This window comes from Medicago truncatula, chromosome 2, assembly GCF_003473485.1.
Source record: "Medicago truncatula cultivar Jemalong A17 chromosome 2, MtrunA17r5.0-ANR, whole genome shotgun sequence".
Taxonomy (NCBI): Eukaryota; Viridiplantae; Streptophyta; class Magnoliopsida; order Fabales; family Fabaceae; genus Medicago; species Medicago truncatula.
Window position 1 is genome coordinate 39,483,746 of NC_053043.1, and position 20,930 is coordinate 39,504,675.

The following is a 20,930-nucleotide window of genomic DNA, read 5'->3' on the forward strand; positions in this document are numbered from 1 at the left end:
GTGTGAGTTTCAGACGATATTTACTACTTTATCTATAGATCTAAAAATTTAATTAAACTATTATTTTTTTTGCTCTAAAACAAATGAGATTAAAAAATAGTTGATGATTCCCAAAATGAGCTGATCATTTGATCCGCTATATGAGAGTTGTTTATTTTTTTTTAATCATTCGGTTATCAGAGAAATGACTATAAACGAGAGGTAAATAAAGTCTAATCAAGAATCGTTTCATCTACAAATCAAACTCAAGTTCTCATAAACAATTTGTCTTTGGTGAAACTCATGAATCAATTGAGCTCAATTGCTTAACCATGAATTATTCCACCTAAAAATCAAACTCATGTTCTCCTAAACAATTCATATTGTTAGAAATCATTAATCAGTTGAGTTCAATTGCTTAATTACATGAGAGTTGATTTGATAGCTAAAAATTTAAGTCTAAAATAAAAGTGTTAATAAGTGAAATAATAGCAACCGTCTCATATTCAAATCTATCTCGTATTAATATTTTTCATTGGTAAAACAAAAAATGAGCTGCCACATGAAATCAAGTATAGCAATTTTGTTTTTTTTTTTAATTTTGTAATTTTTTTTATTTTATTAGCATAAATGTGAGGAGTAATTTTGTAAGTTTTTTTATTTTATTAACTTAAATGCGAGGAGTAATTTTGTAATTTGTGGGTGAATACATTGATCAATTGCATATATTTCGTTATTCCCCAAGTTCAAACTCTCTCTCTCTCTCTCTCTTCTCTCTCTCTCTCTCTCTCTCTCATTTTTGTTCTCTAGTATTCCAATTTTTTTGTCTCTTTGTTTCACTTTCTCTCTCTCTATCTCTTCTCTCAGTGTAATGTTTTGTGCGTAACACCCCGCGCAAAACCTTCACTCACTCTTTCGCTCAAAAGGTTTTGATAGTTTTTGCTTCTTCATGGATCCTGACGTTGTTGAAATTCCTCCTCCAATTCACCAAGACACACCCCCATTCAAAAGGAAGAAGAAACGGGTAGTTCTTATCTATTCTCCTATTCAATCAATTTTTTGAATTTTTTGAATTTTTTTATTTTTTTTTCTTAAGTTCTTTTCTGGGTTTTGATTACTTTTGTTTTTTTTGTTCCTTTTCTCTTTTTGGGGTGTCTTCAATCTATTCAAAGTTTTGATTTTTATTAAATTTTTAATCTGGGTTTTCACTTTTCAACCATGATCATTATTTATGCCTCTACTTTTCCAATTTCTGCTTTAAAGTTTTGATTTTTATTAAATTTTTAATCTTGATTTCTAGCATGATCATTATATTTGTTGTTGCTGCATATGAGCTTTGTTAGTACTAGAATCTGTTTAGTGAGAATGTCCTTAATCTCTTGATTCCAACATTTTATTTTTTTATACACTAATCTCGAATTATGTAGTTGTTTCTTCTTAGATTGTTATATTGTGAGAATATGAATGGTTTTAAATATGATATAGAGGCTGTGATTGTGGCTGTAAAATTTAGGGATTCGATGTTTGCAGTTGCGATCGCAATTGCAGCAGCATCAACCTAATCAAGGATCATGGCTGCAACTGAAATTTAAAACCTTGGCAATGTTGGGACCCACATGTGAAATTAGTGATGCTGTTTTGTTGATATGTATGATTTAGAGGGAGTGAGGCTATGTGAGTTGTGTTGTGGGAGCAACTTGGGAGTGGAATGGTGTTTATGGCTGGTGATAGTTTTTAGGATTTTCAAGTATAATTTATGAGTCCATCTTTGCTCCATTTACCTTTGCTCAATTTATACCATTTACCTTCATGGATGTGTGACACATGTTAAAAGAATATCCAACGGTTGAAATTAAAAAGGGAAAGATAAACAAACACACATGCGATTGGTTTTAGAAACACAATCTTTGTATCTTTTTCCAGAACTGATGCCTATTTCAAAATAGAAGAAGTTTAGAAACAAATAAATTCAGCGGTTAGTTTTAATGACACGGGGGAGATAATCCACACCAACTCAGCCTGTTTCTCAATCACACGAAAACGTCGTCGTTGTGATGACGGCCACGATGGGCTGATTTGTGACTGTGGCGGTGATGGGCTGATTCATGATGATGACGACGACATTGGTACGAAAAGATGGCAGTGATGGAGTGAGCAGCGGCAGTTACAGGTGGTGAGGGGAAGGGGACGTGTGAATCTAAAAGGCATGTGCCGCAGCTGGATGTGTGAATCTAAAAGGGTCGGTAGATGTGTGAATCTGAAAGGCAGTGTGTGAATCTGAAAAAGGCATGTGCCGCCGCTGGATGAACGGAAAGGGTCGGCGGCGACGGCAGGGAGAGACTGAGAAGCAGAAGCTGTAGCAGCGAGATGGTGAAAGGAAGAAGAAAGAGCGTGCGTGTTGTTTCTGAGAAAGAAGAAACGCGTATTATTATTATTCAGTACACAAATGCTTTTTTTTTCAACTTTTAATCTCATCCTTTGGGTTTGTTTTTGCCACATGTCATACATCAATGCACTGAACTGGTATAAATGGAGTCATCCTAAATGGAGCAAAGTTGCACTCATATGCTAGTGTATTGCATTTGACCATTTCCCATAGAGTTTAATTTTGATACACTGTTGTTGATGTAAAATAAACAAAAATTACATTTTCGTACATATGATGTTTTTCATCTTCTGATTGTGATAGGCCATTGATTATTTGTTTTGGTTTTCGAAATAAAAGGGATTGTTTAAAGAGGTTCCTTCAGTGCCCTTTGTTGTAATGAAGCAAATAATACCTTTAGAAATAAAGGGAAATTAGGAGCTAATATTCAATCATAAGTTCCATTTTATTTTATCTATGTTTTAAAAATATTTTTGAAAGTCTATGTTTTTCTTTACCAACAAATAATCTTTGTTTGTTTCTGTTGTAGCCCATTGTCCATGATGTAATTGACATCGACGACGACGACAATGATGATGATGATTTAATGATAATTGGTGAAATAAATCGTAAACGTCATAAGGGGAAGGCACTTGAAACCATTCATGAGGGTTACGGTGATCAACAAGTTGTGGTTTGTATAAGATCTTTTCCAACTTTAAATGACTATATCATTTTGTTCGCAATCCTTTTAAGAGATCGTCTGATTTTACTTTTTTGCAGCCTGGCATGGAAAAAGTTGGAACAGTTAGTGGGATTCAATCTTTTAACAGTCAACCTGCAGTATCACATAACTCAATCAATGTTGAGGGCCAAGGTTCTGGTCCATCGTTGGCCAATAATGACTACCTTGATATGTTTACAGATAATTATATGGATGTAGACGAGTACGCTTTATTACAGGCACAATTTGATAATGTGGATCTACCGACTGGAATTGAGGCGCCTTTTACATTGTTGCCAAAACCTTTCCACGGTAAAGCAAAGTCTTCTTTTTTTGGCTCAAAAAAACAGGATTTTGCTGACAATCCAGATGCGATGAAGCTGCCATATTTTGGGCAATTTGAAAGTGCTAAGAAGGGAGCTGGCAGTAGCAGTTCATTCCATTCAAATTTCAATGGACATAATGGATCATCGTATCTTCTGGGCATGGAATCAGGAAACCCATGGTTTAAGAGTTCTCATAATATCAATGCCACTCCTGAGCACTTGTTTGGTGAATCCAGTGTTCTCAAATCTGCCAGAGCTGGATGTGATGGAGCAGCTGTGGTTCCCTCGGGTTTTACAGTCACTCATGAACCCGAAAATGAAACCCTGAGGAAACTTCGAAGTTTTAAGCAATTTGACACTGTTACTGACACTTCAGACCATTACTTTATTAAAAATAATTGCTCCGTGAAGCAGGTTAGTTTTTTGTCTTCTATAAAAAATATTGAAGACGTACTTTGTTTCAGTTCTAATCTTAATTATATGGATTTATATATTACCTATTTCCTAAGCAGAATCCGAAGAGTTGGGCTAAAAAAATCCAGGAAGAGTGGAGGATTTTGGAGGAGCATTTGCCGGGTGAGTTTAGTATTCCTGATACTAAATAGCTTGTAATATTTTCAATGTCATATTGCCTATCACATTTAGTATTCAATTTAATTTTGGAGCTGATAGACTACCACATGGTAGGTCTAGTTCCTGTCTTATCGTAAGGGGCTTCACTTGTTTTCTTCATGATATATCCTTGTTGAAAGATTGCCAAATATTTCCTCGGTGGCGTCCACACCATATATTTGTTCTGAAATTGGAATCAAGAACTTATAAATGCCATAATGTCAAACCTGCTTCCGGCATACTCCCTCCGTTTTTAAATATAAGCAAAATCTACTTTTTAGGTTCATTCATTTAATGATGCATGTGGTCCATATTATGAACCACATACATCATTAAATGAATGAACCTAAAAAGTCAATTTTGCTTATATTTAAAGACGGAGGGAGTATTATTCAATCTGACCATTTCTTTGACTTTTTTCTTTAATGCTTGTCAGATACAATATTTGTGAGAATCTTCGAATCAAGGATGGATCTCATGAGAGCTGTGATTATTGGAGCAGAAGGGACTCCTTACCATGATGGTCTTTTCTTTTTTGATGTTTACTTCCCCCCTGAATATCCCAATGTACCCCCGGTACGTGGTTGAGAATACTTTATTTAGCTGACATTATTTTCTTGTGCACTCTTTTTAATTCAATTCTGACAAATGGGACAATTTTTTGTGGGGCAGAAAGTCCACTACCACTCTGTAGGTCATCGGCTTAATCCAAATTTGTATGATTGTGGCAAAGTATGCCTCAGTCTACTTAACACCTGGTCTGGCGACAAGAATCAGATGTGGACTCCAGGTGTTTCGACAATGCTACAGGTTCTAGTCTCCATACAAGGGCTAATCTTGAATGCGAAGCCTTACTTCAATGAACCTGGATATGCATCTTTGAGTGGCTCGTCAAGGGGTGAAGTGATGTCACTGCAGTATAATGAGAATACGTTCATTCTTTCAGTGAGGACAATGACGTCTGTGATAAGAAATCCTCCTAAGGTTTGGTTCTACTCTTGGTGTTCATTTCTTTTATAAAAAATTGTTTAATAAAAAAGTTGTACAGACGTATGATTACGTTATAATATTATTTTCAAAATACCTACACAAATACCTACGAGGTGATAATGATTGGATGAGTGTAATTATTTTTTACACTGCCATTGCAAAGTATTTAAAATCTTTTTCCTTTCTTGGGGTTCAAGCAACTGATTTAGGTAATTTTTGGTTTTCAGAATTTTGAAGACCTTGTTGTGGGGCATTTCTACAGCAGAGCACATGATATCCTGAGGTCATGTAAAGCCTACATGGAAGGTGTTCAAGTTGGTTGTTTGGTCAAAAGAGGGGATAACATTGTTGATGAGAGTAAAGGAAAATGCTCAGATGGATTTAAGTCTGGTTTAGTTGGATATGTTAATTATCTAGTCACAGAGTTTGTAAGAATTGGAGTTAAGGACTGTGAGAAATTTGTGCTTCCTCCCTCCAGTACCGCCTACCACCCGCATAACTGCATCAGTGGTCAAGGAACATTTTTCTCAAAACCCAATTTTCAGACTCCGGTGCTTCATCCCTCCAATCTTCAGATTCAGACTTCGTTGCTTCATCCCTCCAATCTTCAGATTCAGACTCCGTTGCTTCAACCCTCCAGTGCCATGTACAACCTTCCTCTCTCCGGTTCCGTGTACAACCTTCCTCCCTCCAGTACCGTGTACAACTCGCATAACTACATGAGTGGTCAAGGAACATATTTTTTTTAAAACTCAATTTTGAGACTCTGATATCTTAGGCTTATTGCATCAAGTGCATGCTGGTTTTTGTGTTTTTTTGTTTTTGTTTTACATTAATTAACTATTAAGGATTTTCGGTTTCAAAAAAACTAAGTATTTAAAAACTTAACCTAATTTCAGCACACACAAAAAACTCAACATAATTGTATATACTTCTCTAAAAGAAATGTAAGCAAAATGTAGTTTACATTTTTCATCTTCGTTAGTAATTAATTATAGAAATTTATTCATTTTGTTTTGTTTCTCTGGATTCCAAAGTGATACGGTAACAACCACAATCACCACTTTGTATATTTTTGGTTAAATAGGATATTTGATCCCTTATCAAGTTTGTATGTTTCGTTTATTAACCTATTCATTTTGGTTTCTAAGTCAAGTTAGTATCTTCCATTAGTTTCTGAAAGAAAAAAAAAATGTTAACTTTGTCCACATGTGATTTATAATTGGAGATTAAGGGTTGGATTTAAGAAGCACACAAGAGTTTACTGTGCATTAACAATATCTAATCATTTTCATTATTCCTCTTTCTTTTGAATTTCTTAAAAATGATTAAAGCCTAAAAATCTTCCAACTTTTTTTTTTCTTTTGAAGAAGATTATCTCTTAATTATCGTTGAGATCCTTGAATTTATTTTCTTCACTCAAGTAGACCGTCACCTTCCTCAACAATATTTATAATGCTAATGAAAAGAAAATAGACGATTGGTTGAAGAAAATCAATTTAGTAATTTTATTAGTTGTAGACCTAATTATCACCTTTTAATGATGATTAAAATTGGACTATGTTGTTTCAATGTATTATTACTTTTATTCAGACGAAATAACGATATTTATTAGAAACTATCTCACACACAAAGAATTTAAACCTTGATCACAACTTTCATTTAACAATTTTAACATTTTTACCGGTTGAACTAAAATTTATGAAATGATTTATTTATTTTTAATAAGGAATATAAATTTTGTTTATTCTCAGAAGCACCCTAGGTATTTAGTATTTTCGAATCCATTTGATTCACAAAATATATAAATATTAGACGCAACAACATAACCCATCGTAAGTGAATAAAAAACATAAGAATTCAAACTCAAGACGTACTCCTTCAAAAACAAAAAACACAAGACATGCATTTGAATTTTGAGATACTAAAAATGTTTGATGTAATAATGAATAACACAAACAAATGAAATTTCCTAGGATATCCTCAAAGGTGGTAAATATTAATTGATTGAGAAGAAATAGAGTGAGAAAGAGACTTGGGTTAAACAGTAACTTCGTAATATATCAATAAATGTAGTAAATTTCGTTATTAAGCAAAATTCAAAATCTCTCTATCTTCCATTTTTGTTGTTATAGTACCTTCATTCTTTCAGGAGTATTACTTTTTCCATCCTATGGGTGTGTTTGGTTTGCAAAACAGCAAGTACTGGACAGAACAATACAAGATAGAACAGTACAACACAAGTCAGAACAGCACAGGACAAATTTTTTATGGCATTGAATAATTTTTTGTTTTATACGATTTTTGAGGGACAAAATGTTATTTTGGTATTTTAGACAACTTGTATGTGGGAGAAAAAGTTGTGTTGTGGTTTGGTGAGGAACAAAAATATGAGTTTTTGTCCTGTCCCTTGCCTCCAGTTTGTCCTGTACCTGAAACAGTTTTACAAATCAAACACTGGACAATTAGAATTGTTCTGTCATATCCTTCATTTTTTAGCAAATCAAACACACCCTATAAGTTTCTCGCGTGTCCTATTTTTTTTTTTCTTCAAAAATGTCATTGAGATTCATGAATGGTATTTTCCTTTGTTATAGGGTGAAAAATGGAGTTGCGGATTTTGTAATCCGAAAACTTCAAAAATAAGACGCGTTACATGATATTTCCGGATTACATAATCCGAAAACCCCCTTAACACCTTTTTTTTCCATGGTGCAAACCGGATTACGTAATCCGGATAGCACCAGCACCAATTCTGAACATGTTTGTAATAGTTTCATATCACATTTGCCTTCATGTATTGTTACTAGTTCTCTTTGTGCTTGTGTTGATGTATGATTGAAGTACTTTGTTCTATTCTGTTAATTGTTCTGCGTGACAAGTGGATAAAATGACATATTGACTAACCTAAATCTTTGTTGAATCTTCATGATATGAATCAAAATGATTATGTTTGCCTTCTTTTTTTGCACATTAGTGTTATTAGATTGAGCTAGATGTTATTCTTTGGACCAAAGGGGAATATAATAACAATGAATAGTTGAGTATACCATTTAAAATTGGTTAGATACATCATACATGTAAACTATATCTTTAACTGCTTCTCTGGTGAAATCCTGTGCTTTTAGTAAACTTTTAGCAATCTTCTGCCGGAACTCAATTGATTTCCTTGGTAATTCACACAGATTTTTTTTTTGGTGCTGAACCTGTGCTTCAGTTGTCCTAATATTTGCTGCTTAGACTTTTTACAATTATGTTCTTTGTAAGCTAAGTTGGGAATGACTTGTCTTTGTTAATAGTTCTGTTATGTTCAGAATCTAAAATTCCATTTTTTTTTATGATCCTGATACAATTCGGATTACGTAATTCGGAATGCAAATGAACATTTTTGAAAATTTTACAGGACGCGCGAGAAGTCAACAGGGAAAAGTAATACTCTTCTTTCATTGTGTAGCAAAATCTTCACTCTCTCATTTCAGTTTTTGCTTCATCATGGACCTTGATGTTGTTGAAATTCCTCCTCCAATTCACCAACACCCTCCCAGACTCAAAAAACAGAAAAAACAGGTACTTTCTTTTATTTTTTGAATTTTTCTCTCAAATTCTTATGAGGGTTTTGTTTAGTTTAGTTTTTTGTTCTTTTTCTCTTGTGGGGTGTCTTCAATCTATTCAAAGTTTTGATTTTTATTAAAATCTTAATCATGGGGTTTTCACTTTTCAATCATGATCATTATGTATGCCTCTGATTTTTTCCAATTTCTGCTTTAAAGTTTTGATTTTTATTAAAATCTTATTACTTTTAATCCATGATCATTATTTATGTCCCCTGATTTTCCAGTTTCTGCTTTAAAGTTATTAACTTTGCTTGTTGCTTCATGCGAGCTTTGTTAGTACTAGAATCGGTTTACCAAGTAAACGTCCTGATTGCAACATTGCTGGTTTTGGTTATATAGTGGTTTGCTATTTTCTTTTGCTTATGAACAAGAGGGGTGTATAACCCTTTGGACTACGGTTTAGGCAGATCTCAAATCATGTAGTTGTTTCTTCTTAGGTTGTTATATTATGGGAATCTGGATGGTTTTAAAAACTGATGGGCTGTGATTATGGCTGCAACATTTAGGTTTTTGATGTATGCAGCCGTGGCCGCAATTGTAGTAGCATCAACCCTAATTAAGGATCATGGCTGCGACTGAAATTTGAAAGTTGAAACCATGGCAATGTTGGGCCCCACATTTAGAGGGAGAGTAGGGCCGTGTGAGTTGTGGTCCTGTGGAGGCAACTTGGGAGTGGGATAGTTTTTTTGTATCTTCAAGTATAATTTATATGATGTTGTGTAATGCTTTTGTCCATTTCCGATAGAGTTTAATATTGATGCAGTGTCAACGTAAAAAATATTACACTTTCATGCATACGGTGTTTTTCATCTTCTGATTGTGATAGGCCATTGGTTATTTGTCATCGTTGATAGGCCTACTTTTCTGTTATTAATATGAAGTTGCAGGTGAAACATATTTAGTCATTGAACTTGGGAAAATGTAGAATCAAACTGTTTGTGTGTTGGATAGCGAACTTGAGATTTTGCTGTATGTGAAGTTTTGGATTTGAGATTTTGCTACTGCTCTTACTGCTGGGTGAGTTTGTGAAAAATAAAGTAAATAAAGAGAAGTTTCTGTTGGTTTATCTAAGTATAGTTTTACAGTTTGAGGATGTTTGTTTTGGTTTTCGAAATAGAAGGGATTCTTTAAGGAGGTTCCTCTGGTGCCCTTTGTTGTTATGAAGCTATTGGTACCTTTAGAAATAAGGGGTCAATATTTGACCATAAGTTTCATGTTGTTTTATCTATGTGTTATAAATGTTTCTAAAAGTATATACTTTTTCTCTACCAACAAATAATCATTGTTTGTTACTTTTGCAGTCCATTGTCCTTGATGTGATTGACATTGATGATGGTGAGGATGATGATGATGGTGAGGATGATGATTGGTCAAATATCTCGTAAATGTAACAAAGGGAAGGTCACTTGAAGCCATTGATGAGGACGTGCTTGGTAAAACCGGAGTTCTCAAATCTTCCAGGCGTAAGAGAGCAGCTGCCCCAGGTTTGACAATCACTGATGAACCCGAAAATGAAACTCTTAGGAAACTTCGAAGTTTTAAGCAATTTGACACTGTCACTGACACCTCAGACCATTACTTTAATAAAAGTAATTCCTCCATGAAGCAGGTTAGTTTTTTTTTTAAAAAAAAAAATATATATTTTAAAGGCATACTTTGTTTCAGTTTTAATCTTAATTATACGGATTTACATATATTATTACCTATTTCCTGATCAGAATCCAAAGAGTTGGGCTAAAAAAATCCAGGAAGAGTGGAAGATTTTGGAGGAGCATTTTCCGGGCGAGTTTAGTATTCTTGTTGCTAAATAGCTTGTAATATTTTCCATGCCATATTACAGATCACATTTACTATCCAATTTACTTTTTCGAGCTGACGGACTTAACCATATGGGTTGTATCCAATCGTTGTTAATTTTTTCTATCGAGCTCCGTTCATTGCTATTGAAATGGTAGGTCTAGTTCATGTCTTATCGGAAGGAGCTGGACTTGTTTTCTTTATAATACATCCTTATTGAAGAATGCCAAATTTTTCATGGGTTGTATTCTCTATAGATACTTGTTTTGACGTTGGAATCAAGAACTTATAGACACTAGTGTGAAACCTGCTTCTGCAAATTGCTCAACCTGACCATTTCTTTCACTTTTATCTTTAATGCACATCAGATACAATATTTGTGAGAGTCTACGAATCAAGGATGGATCTCATGAGGGCTGTGATTATTGGAGCAGAAGGGACTCCTTACCATGATGGTCTTTTCTTTTTTGATGTTTACTTTCCCCCTGGATATCCCAATGGACCCCCCCGGTATGTGGTTGAGGATACTTTATCTGACTGACGTTATTTTCTAGTTCACTCATTTAAATTCAATTCCGACAAACTGGTCCATTTTTTTTCATGGCAGCAAGTCCACTACCACTCCGGTGGTCTTCGGCTCAACCCTAATTTGTATGCCTGTGGCAAAGTATGCCTCAGTCTACTTAACACCTGGTCTGGTGACAAAAATCAGATGTGGACTCCAGGTGTTTCGACAATGCTACAGGTTCTAGTCTCCATACAAATTCTAATCTTGAATGCAAAGCCTTACTTCAATGAACCTGGATGGGCACCTTCAAAGGGCACACCGGGCGGTGAAGCTAGTTCCCTGCAGTATAATGAGAATACGTTCATTCTATCGTTGAAGACAATGATGTATATGATTAGAAAGCCTCCAAAGGTTTGGTTCCACTTTTGGTTCATTTCTTTTATATCTCTGCTAAGTTGGCTTTGCCATGTTACACATGTAGCACTTAGTATTTTTTTTTCTTCCTGCATCTAATATAAGAAGTTTTACACAGACTTTTGATTATATTCAACAATAGCGTTATGCTATAATTTAATTTACACCGTCATTTTGAAGTATTTAAAATCTTTTTCCTTTCTTGGGGTTCAACAACTGATTTACGTCATTTTTGTTTCAGAATTTCGAAGACCTTGTTGTGGGGCATTTCTACAGCAGAGCACATGATATCCTGAGGTCATGTAAAGCATACACGGAAGGTGTTCAAGTTGGTTGTTTGGCCAAAGGCGGAGTTCAAGATGTTGATGAGGGTGAAGGAAAATGCTCAAGATAAATTTAAGGCTGGTTTAGTTGGACATGTGAATACTCTTGTTAAAGAGTTTAAAAGAATTGAAGTTAAGGACTGTGAGAAATTCACGTCTCTGTCGGTACCATGCAGCACCACTGCCAGAAAGTGACTCGCTTAACTACATGAGTTTGATCTAGGAATGCTATTTTTAAAACCCAATATTGAGACCAAATGATTACTAAAGCCTTATTGCATCAACTGCATGCAGGTTTTTGTTTTTAACATTTAGTTTGTTAGGACTACATTATGTTTGCTTAGCTTTATCATAATTTCTTTCTTGCTCTAAAAGAAAGGTAAGCAAATATAGTTTATATTTTTCATCTTCATTAGTAATTACAGAAATTTTATATTATTTTTCACTTTGTTTCCTTTGGATTCAAAAGTTATACAGTAACCACTACAATCACCACCGAGCGCTGCTATTTAATGCGACCGATTTTTTCATGAACAGCTCACGTAATGTGTTTGGCCAATAAAATTGAGTTTTTAGCGGAACCATGGTAGGAAGTCCATTAGCCGTATGGCACGCTAATGACGTTTCGCCAATAACATTGTCATTTTCATCTTTGTTAACCACTGTTTTCACCACTGTCATCGTCTTCAACAATTGCATGTCTGATAACCTTGTGAAGGAATGAGAGAAGGAACAATTAGAGGAAGATGTTGCATATCACTGATGCTATATTGCAGAGGTTACCAAACAAATATAAAGTTTACACAATCATATGATAGTTAGACATTTTTCTACATGCTTGTCTTATGGTTAAACATTTTTCAGTTTCTTTGTGCTTCTACTCTATGTTAATTAAACTTTTTAGAACAAATTTAATAATAATTACGAGACCGCTTGCTTATGTTTAAGAATTTTTTTTTTTTCTGTCCTAGTTTGTACAAAAAAAATACAAAAATGCCCCACTTTTTCGAAAAATTGCGCAAATGCCCTACTTTCTGGTACCCCTCTACTCCCAGTTGCGGGGTACCTAAAAAAAAAAGTGTACCGCAACCCCCACTTGCGGGGTACTTCTTTTTTCAATTTTTTTAGTACCACGCAAGTGGCACTTGCGTTTTATTTTTTATTTTTTTTTTAATTTTTTTTTCAATTTTTTTTACTACCACGCAAGTAGCACTTGCGTTTTATTTTTTCTTTTTCTTTTTTATTTTTTTTTTCACTTTTTTTAGTACTGTGTTTTAGGTTTTGTTTTTTTTTTTTTAATTTTTTTAAATACCCCTCTACTTAGGTTTTGTAGTATAATGGAGACAAAAAAAATATCATGCAATAATTACTCTCTAATAATAAAAAACTAATTAAAATTATATAACCAATAAAATACCATCTACAATGATTATAAATGCCCGGCTGTCCCACACCTTCGTCTTCGACGATCTCTTCCGCGATTTACTTGAGGGTTATGTTGGTCTTCGTCATTATTATTTGTAGTTGATTGTATCTGACTACCATAACCCAGTGACAACGACACGTCGTGTTCCCTTGTTGGCCATCCCATATCCAGAAATTGTTCATTGGTGTTCAAGGGATATGGGATGGCCAACAAGGGAACACGACGTGTCGTTGTCACTGGGTTATGGTAGTCAGATACAATCAACTACAAATAATAATGACGAAGACCAACATAACCCTCAAGTAAATCGCGGAAGAGATCGTCGAAGACGAAGGTGTGGGACAGCCGACCATTTATAATCATTGTAGATGGTATTTTATTGGTTATATAATTTTAATTAGTTTTTTATTATTAGAGAGTAATTATTGCATGGTATTTTTTTTGTCTCCATTATACTACAAAACCTAAGTAGAGGGGTATTTAAAAAAATTAAAAAAAAAAAACAAAACCTAAAACACAGTACTAAAAAAAGTGAAAAAAAAAATTAAAAAAGAAAAAGAAAAAATAAAACGCAAGTGCTACTTGCGTGGTAGTAAAAAAAATTGAAAAAAAAATTAAAAAAAAAATAAAAAATAAAACGCAAGTGCCACTTGCGTGGTACTAAAAAAATTGAAAAAAAAAAATTGAAAAAAGAAGTACCCCGCAAGTGGGGGTTGCGGTACACTTTTTTTTTTAGGTACCCCGCAACTGGGAGTAGAGGGGTACCAGAAAGTAGGGCATTTACGCAATTTTTCGAAAAAGTGGGGCATTTTTGTATTTTTTTGTACAAACTAGGACAGAAAAAAAAAAAATTCTATGTTTAAAAATGTAATTTTTGGATAAATATTTTATTATTCTTTAGAGTTTGAAAATCGTAGGGGTAACTTAATATTTTTCAAGACTTATCTATCATGAGGTAATAGTTTGGATTATTCATTTGAAATTATTTTTTTTCTCCGATAATTAAGTGGAAAACCTCTCAGTTTTAAATGAAAAATGAATATTTTTTCCTTAAATGAATATAGTTTTACGTTAAATAAACATGTAAAAAGTATAAGACGTTCCTTAAAAAAAAAAAAAAAGTACGAGATATATATCACTATTTAGAGTTTTCCACACAACGTGTGTTCTCCACTCTTTGACTAAATTTTCTCTAGACAAGAATCAATATCAAACACCTATAGTTAGTTTATTATTCTTTAGAGTTTTTCTTTGGTAAAACAAGGTATCCTTCATACACTGCTACAATAATTAATCTCTTAAAGTAATTGAAATATATTTAAGGGGTTGAAAATAGTAGAGGTTAACTTAATATTTTTCAAATACTTATCTAATGTGAGGTTTAATTGAGTGTGATGTATGTAACACCTATCATTTGTGCTATTTTTGACAACTTAAGGTCTACTTATCAATTATCCCCCATTTCTGAAAAAACTTTTCAATTGTTTCTTTTGACTTAATTGTTTATGCGATAATTCAGTGTAAAACTTCCGTTTTCATTGAATCTCATATTTTATCCGATTCTATTATCATAGGTGGTGATATGCATAACAAACTTAACTAATAAATAAATGAATTACATTTTTTTTTTTTCAATTTCAAGTATTTAAATAAAAAATAATAATAAATAGTTCTTTAATAGTAACTAATCTTTCTCGAAAAACATATTAACATAAGTAGTGGATATTTAGGCCCTTAATCATTTAATTTGGGTTCGATCATTAATTAGTGCATATGATTAAAAAAAAAAAAAAACATTTGTTAAGAGATATCAACTTCATATATGTCGAAAAATTTGTTGGATACTCTCTCTTGACCCGCTAACCGAATTTTCTCTATAGACGATAATTAATATAAAAGATGGATAACTATTTTATTATTATTTAGAGTTTAAAACTAATAAGGTTAACTTAATATTTTCAAGACTTGTCTAGTGTACATTTGAACCGAGTGTGATATACACCTATCATAATTATTATTTTTGATAAATTGAGGTCAAATTTTCGATTATCATCTATTATAGATCATATGCATCAATTTTTGTTGATTTATTTATCTTTTATAAAATTGATCGGAAAAAGTAATTTAGTATAAAAATAAAATTATCCATTTTCATTGAATCTCATGTGTTTTCTATGATCCACTTTTTTTGGTTAAGCAGTTTATTTACTAGAATTTATCTTTTGAAGATGAATAACTGAGGTGTTGAGGGTTCGAACTTTAAGTTATGTATATAATAATGCATTGTTTCTGTCAATAAGCTATGTTTACGGAGACCAGTAAAAAACAACTTTATTATTCACATCACATTTGAAGTGATTTAGAGTGTGAGAAAAGTTCTTCCCTATCACTATCACCTCTTGGGATAGCCATGGCCTGAATTTCCACTATCCAATAATTCATCTCACAATATTCCAAGAAGAAATACCTTAGAAGGTGCACTAATTAACATCTAAGGTCTTCATTGACCGATTCTAGGGATCCCGCCAAATACTTCATTAATGAAGATCATGACTTGTTTCCAAGTCTTTGTGGCCATTGACTCCTGGTTTATGATTAAAAGCTCTTGGTTCTTGAACAGAGAAGAGGAAGTGAAATATAGATGAGTAGAGTGATGAATAAAAGAGGTTGATAATTATTTGAATTCAAATGTAAGTAGGTGGTTACTTCTATATAAATAGATTATAGTAGATATTGGACTAAATAAAAAAATATATACACGAGGGGATTCATATACTCAATACCTTAAATTTTTTGATGAAGATATTATATCTTTTGGTAAAATTATATAATGATTTACCTAGTATACTTCTTGATATACGTTTGAAAACTCATTAAACTATTGAGATAAACTCATTATATATGTATATATCTTTAAATTTAAAAGATAGTTGATGCTCACATCACGTATTATACTATCTGGATATCCATGCTTTACCAAGTTGGGAAAATTCAACTCAAGTTAACAAAACACTTAATATACTTTTTATAATACTCTCTCCTGCTCATTGAAATTCAACTCAAGTTATAAAAATGTTTCAAAAGTTTGTTGCTAACATAATTTTAAAGAATAATAATACTAGCAAGACACTATTTAACATACACTTTTTAACACATTTTTTTTATTGATCAAAATTCATATAATCCATCAAAATTTGGAGGTCTGTTTACATAATTTGATGAGTTTCACGTGAATTTTAACCAATAAAAAAATGTGTTAAAAATATAAATTGGAGATATGATGTTAGCATTTCTCGATTCTAAAACACATATTATAATTCAAAGAAGTCACTAGCATGGGGTCTATAGGTTTTCTCTTTGGTCCATTAAACACTCGGAATGATAGTGTGCACAATAATTTTGATTTAGGCACAATTATGTATGTGGGGGAATTCACTTTGTTTCCATTTTATATAAAAAATATGTGCCAAGTCAAAACACATCTAGTCCATATAGATTGGTCATAGGTGATATGCATAACAAACTTATCCAATGGATTAATGCATTTCTTCTTAAATAAAAAATAATTAAAAACATATATTCTTAAATGATTCTAGTTTTTTGTTGATACAAAGAGAAGGAAGGGCGACTCGAGTCCACATAAAATATCTTCACAATCAAACTAATCACGACACGAGGATAATCTAATTTTCATAAAATATCGACCACTATTTTTTAGTCGTAACTCATGTATGAAAATCCGTTAGATGCACATATTGGATCCTCTACTCTTGAAGTAGTTTCCTCTATGCGCAATAATTATTATAAAACATCTGTCATTTGATTAAGGAGCATAAGTCTCTTACCACTTCAATGAAAAATATGTTTGGTCGAGTATAATTTATGTTGATTTGACCGAAACTATATTAAAAAATGATTAATATTGATTCACTCACATAAAAAATGGTGTAAAAATAGAATATAAAAATTTATAAATAATATTTGATTTGATATTATTATATAGGAATTCTCCAAGAAAACTGTCACTTAACATCAAGTACCTTCTATATAACAGGCAATACTGATTCTTGCTTTATTCATCTACCCTTTTTTAATAAACAAGTTCAGAATAGTCATGAATTCTCTTCTTTCAAAGTTTTTCTTAGTTTTCACTTTCTTCTCCTTCAACCCTTTATTCTCATTAGCCTCAAAATCATCTTACAAAGAATATTGTGCTTCCATCATCCCAGAAACAACTCCAACAACAAAGAAATTCAACTCTTTCCCTTTAAGTGATCACAACACAGGTTACTACATAGGAGGTGATAGTATCATCAACATTGATGCTTCTTGGAACAGATTCTCCTTATACTTTCCACCAAGAAACACATATGCAACTTCACATCCTCACCTTTTCAAAATTGAAGGCACTATATCCTTTACAACCAACAATGATGCTTCATATTATAATCATCATCATCATATGGGTTACTTAACCTTCAAGCTTGATGGTTTTTGGTCTCAATCTTCAGGGAATGTTTGCATGGTTGGAAAAAGCAAAGGTGTTTCGAAAAAAGGTGATTCTCTCAATCTTGATGTTGTTTTTAAACTTAACAATGTCTTCAATTCAATCAATATAACTAGTTTGGTTAGTGGAAGCTTAGAGAGTTTGAGTTCTGAAAAGGATGATGATGATCATTACTTTGAACCAATTTCTTTAATGATGTTTCCAAAAGCAAATTATAGTTATAGTTTGGATTCTAAAGAAGTTGAAAACGAGTTCTCTTTTGGTAGCGACGATGATGAGGAGGGTTTATCATTAAACTTTGATTCATTCAGTTTTTGTAAATATCCTCTTTCGAGTGCTATTCGTAGACTCCAACTAGAGTACACTCATGAGTGCAATTCTACAAAGAATTGCACTCCTATAATTAGTGGAAGTTCCAATCAATTGCCATCACATATGTCTTTGAAAGGAATTGAGTGTTCTTCAAAAAAGAAGGATAGGATTAGGGTTTTGGGGGAATTTTCGAATAGTTTTGTTTACTATTGGAATAGGAATAATAGCCAAAGCTTCAATGCCAAAACTATGTTGATAGGGGAAGGATGGTGGGATGAGAAGAAAAATATGTTGTGTGTAGTTCTTTGCCATTTCAATGGTAGCAAATCTACATCCTTGGATGGAACTCATGTTGGTGATTGTTCATTAAGATTAAGATTGAGATTCCCCTCAATTTGGTCAATCAAAAACAGTAGTAGCATAGTTGGCCAAATTTGGAGTAACAAAAGTGCTAATGATCAAAACTACTTCAAAACGATAACAGTTAGGAAGGATGATGCGAATTATGGTGTGGGGGGTAAAGACTTAAGGTATGAATATAGCCAACTTGATAGAGTTAATCAATCATGTCCACCACACAAAGTTATTGAGAACCAAGGGAAAAGGTACCCAGATGCATATTCATATGACATGAAATTTGATATGTCGATTAGAGAGTCCAAAAAAAAGTAGCTTGGGGCTCTTCGTCTCCCTTATTTGTTGATGATGAGTACGTATCTACATCTTCCGTTTCCATCTCAAGAAGTGAATTTGATGCTGGAATCTTGAACAACGATAGCTTGTTTAACATTAGCTACAAGATTAGCCTCTCAGCGATGTCTTCTTCGCCTTCTGACAAGAATTCCTTGTTTAACATGTCTTATTATTCGGTGAAGATTTCGGCAGAAGGAATTTATGATGCAAGATATGGAACCTTGTGTATGATTGGTTGTCGTGACCTTGTCTCAAACAATGGAACACCAACAGCAAATTCTTTGGACTGTGAGATTCTGATGAAATTTCAGTTCCCTTCTTTAGATACAAAAGATAGAAGCTACATTAAGGGAAGCATTGAAAGCACGCGCCCAAAATCCGATCCTCTTTACTTCAACAGTTTAGAGGTATCTGCGGTAGCGTATTACATTCAAGAAGTGAGAAGAAATGTTTGGAGAACGGATATGGAAGTTATCATGGCTCTGATATCTACAACTCTAGCATGTGTTTTCGTCGGATTGCAACTCAACCATGTGAAGAGAAACCCTAATGTGCTTCCCTTCATCTCAATTTTCATGATGTCGATTCTCACATTTGGTCACATGATACCACTTGTTCTCAATTTCGAAGCACTTCTTGCTAAAAATCCTAACAACACAACCTATGTTTTAGGAAATGTTGAAAAATGGCTTGAAGTTAATGAAATAAGTGTGAGGCTAATCACCATGGTAGCTTTCTTGTTGCAATTCCGTCTCCTGCATCTAACTTGGTCATCCAGAAAAACTGACGAAAGCAAAAACAATCACTGGATTGCCGAGCGAAAAGCTTCTTATGTGACCTTCCCTTTGTATGCTGTCGGATTATTGATTGCATTGCTATTGAAGTTAAAGAAGGATAGAGATTCGGTTACCTCAATGTACCAAGTCTACCGACAACATGATCCGTCTTGGGAGAGCATAAAATCTTATGGTGGTTTGGTATTGGATTGCTTTCTTGTGCCACAAGTCATTCTAAACTTGTTTTCAAATATGAATGAGAATGTTCTTTCATGCTCATTTTACTTTGGAACTACTTTTGTGAGACTCTTGCCACATGCTTACGATCTTTACAGGGCTCACAATTATGCCGACCAAGATAGTGACCTATACTTCTATGCCGATCCAAGCCAAGATTTTTACTCAACTTCTTGGGATATTTTCATTCCTTTGGTAGGTATTGTATTTGCTATCATTATCTACTTGCAGCAACGTTTTGGTGCTCAATGTGTTCTGCCTCATAGATTCAAAGGATCAAAGGGATATGCAAAGGTTCCTGATTCAGAAGGAGAAGTAGAGACCACCAACATGTAAACAAGCCCTTTTCATTGGTTAAGTGCTAATGGCCTAATCATGATGAATCAAAAGTGGTCATTTTCTTAATTAGTTCTGTTTATGTATTTTAGTTATGAAGTTTTGTTGTTGTAATATTTGTCTTTACAGTGTAAAATTGTTAAGTGTAAAAGACTAGTTCATAGCCTTGTTGCCTGCTAAATTTGAATCTAATACAGGAACAGTTTGAGTACTTTTAGTGCATTATATTTTTGTACTAGAGAATCTTAATTTGCATCCTAATAACAGGTTTTTCAATAATATATCAAATTGTTAAAATTTTCCTAATTGGACTTCATTATTTCATGAATAATTCATGCATAACCTGTTTGTTATATACATAATAAGATTAGAAAAAGTAAGGATAATTTTTTTTTTTGTTACATGTTTGAAAATTGTAAAGAAAAATTGAGAAAGTAAAACAAACTAACATACATATGTGAGCAAAAGTTATAAAATATACCGACATATTAACAAAACAACTATTTAAATATCTGTATGTACAACTCATATGGTAAAATATTGTTACGATCTTATTCTTGTAAGTGCGATGAAAAAAACACATGTAATTTAAAAAACTTTTGGGAGCAGTGGTTACAAATTTTTAAAATATTCCAAGAACTGTGTTGTAGAGTTATTTTGTTGATAATTTTTCAGATTTATGACTGAACCATAATATAATTTGCTACTTCACTCTATCATAAGTCACCCTTGGAAGAAGTATTTGTTGCTTGGTCGTGGTTTTTGGAGTATTGACTTGAGTAGGAGTATACCCCACATAGACTTGGAATTCCAAGACTTCCACTACATAGCCATTCATTGTGGGAGTTGAACAAGTCTACGTTCCTATCAGTCTAGGTATAATTTTCTTTTTGACAAATATCAATCCATGAATATAAAGTGACGTGGATTAGTCTATAGTCTTGGGAGCAATGCTATATATCAAGAAAGATTTTTTCAAGAAAATTTTAAG

At 33.2% G+C, this 20,930-nt stretch overlaps 4 protein-coding genes across 4 annotated transcripts in view; all 4 read left to right on the forward strand.

Annotated features, from left to right (window-relative positions):
* LOC25487342 (putative ubiquitin-conjugating enzyme E2 38) overlaps positions 1-12,097 on the forward strand; it is a 42,925-nt gene extending 30,828 nt beyond the window's left edge. The window contains exons 3-6 of the mRNA XM_039830717.1: positions 10,329-10,392; positions 10,776-10,915; positions 11,018-11,326; positions 11,571-12,097. Of these exons, the coding sequence (XP_039686651.1) occupies positions 10,329-10,392; positions 10,776-10,915; positions 11,018-11,326; positions 11,571-11,723 (666 nt within the window). The 3' untranslated portion in view covers positions 11,724-12,097. The remainder of the gene's footprint in view (positions 1-10,328; positions 10,393-10,775; positions 10,916-11,017; positions 11,327-11,570) is intronic.
* Positions 766-5,971, forward strand: LOC25487341 (probable ubiquitin-conjugating enzyme E2 26). Its single transcript, XM_013609245.3, has 7 exons — positions 766-1,003; positions 2,895-3,038; positions 3,128-3,808; positions 3,907-3,970; positions 4,443-4,582; positions 4,679-4,990; positions 5,224-5,971. Exons 1-7 carry the CDS (start codon positions 929-931, stop codon positions 5,743-5,745), a joined length of 1,938 nt encoding a protein of 645 aa, XP_013464699.2. The 5' UTR covers positions 766-928; the 3' UTR covers positions 5,746-5,971.
* Positions 12,098-17,192: 5,095 nt separating the features above from the next.
* Positions 17,193-18,569, forward strand: LOC25487343 (uncharacterized). The gene has a single exon (XM_013609247.3). It carries the CDS (start codon positions 17,193-17,195, stop codon positions 18,567-18,569), a length of 1,377 nt encoding a protein of 458 aa, XP_013464701.2.
* Positions 18,570-18,712: 143 nt separating this feature from the next.
* Positions 18,713-19,939, forward strand: LOC120578406 (uncharacterized). Its single transcript, XM_039831099.1, has one exon. It carries the CDS (start codon positions 18,713-18,715, stop codon positions 19,937-19,939), a length of 1,227 nt encoding a protein of 408 aa, XP_039687033.1.
* The last annotated feature ends 991 nt before the right edge of the window (positions 19,940-20,930 follow it).

What these genes read in the sequence shown, in the direction of transcription:
- LOC25487343 (XM_013609247.3), top strand. Translation starts at nt 17,193, where the DNA reads ATGAATTCTCTTCTTTCAAAGTTTTTCTTAGTTTTCACTTTCTTCTCC.
- LOC25487341 (XM_013609245.3), top strand. Translation starts at nt 929, where the DNA reads ATGGATCCTGACGTTGTTGAAATTCCTCCTCCAATTCACCAAGACACA. An exon ending in ATAATTGCTCCGTGAAGCAG is followed by an intron (nt 3,809 to 3,906) that starts GTTAGTTTTTTG and finishes TTTCCTAAGCAG; the next exon opens with AATCCGAAGAGTTGGGCTAA. An exon ending in TGATAAGAAATCCTCCTAAG is followed by an intron (nt 4,991 to 5,223) that starts GTTTGGTTCTAC and finishes TTTGGTTTTCAG; the next exon opens with AATTTTGAAGACCTTGTTGT.
- LOC120578406 (XM_039831099.1), top strand. Translation starts at nt 18,713, where the DNA reads ATGTCTTCTTCGCCTTCTGACAAGAATTCCTTGTTTAACATGTCTTAT.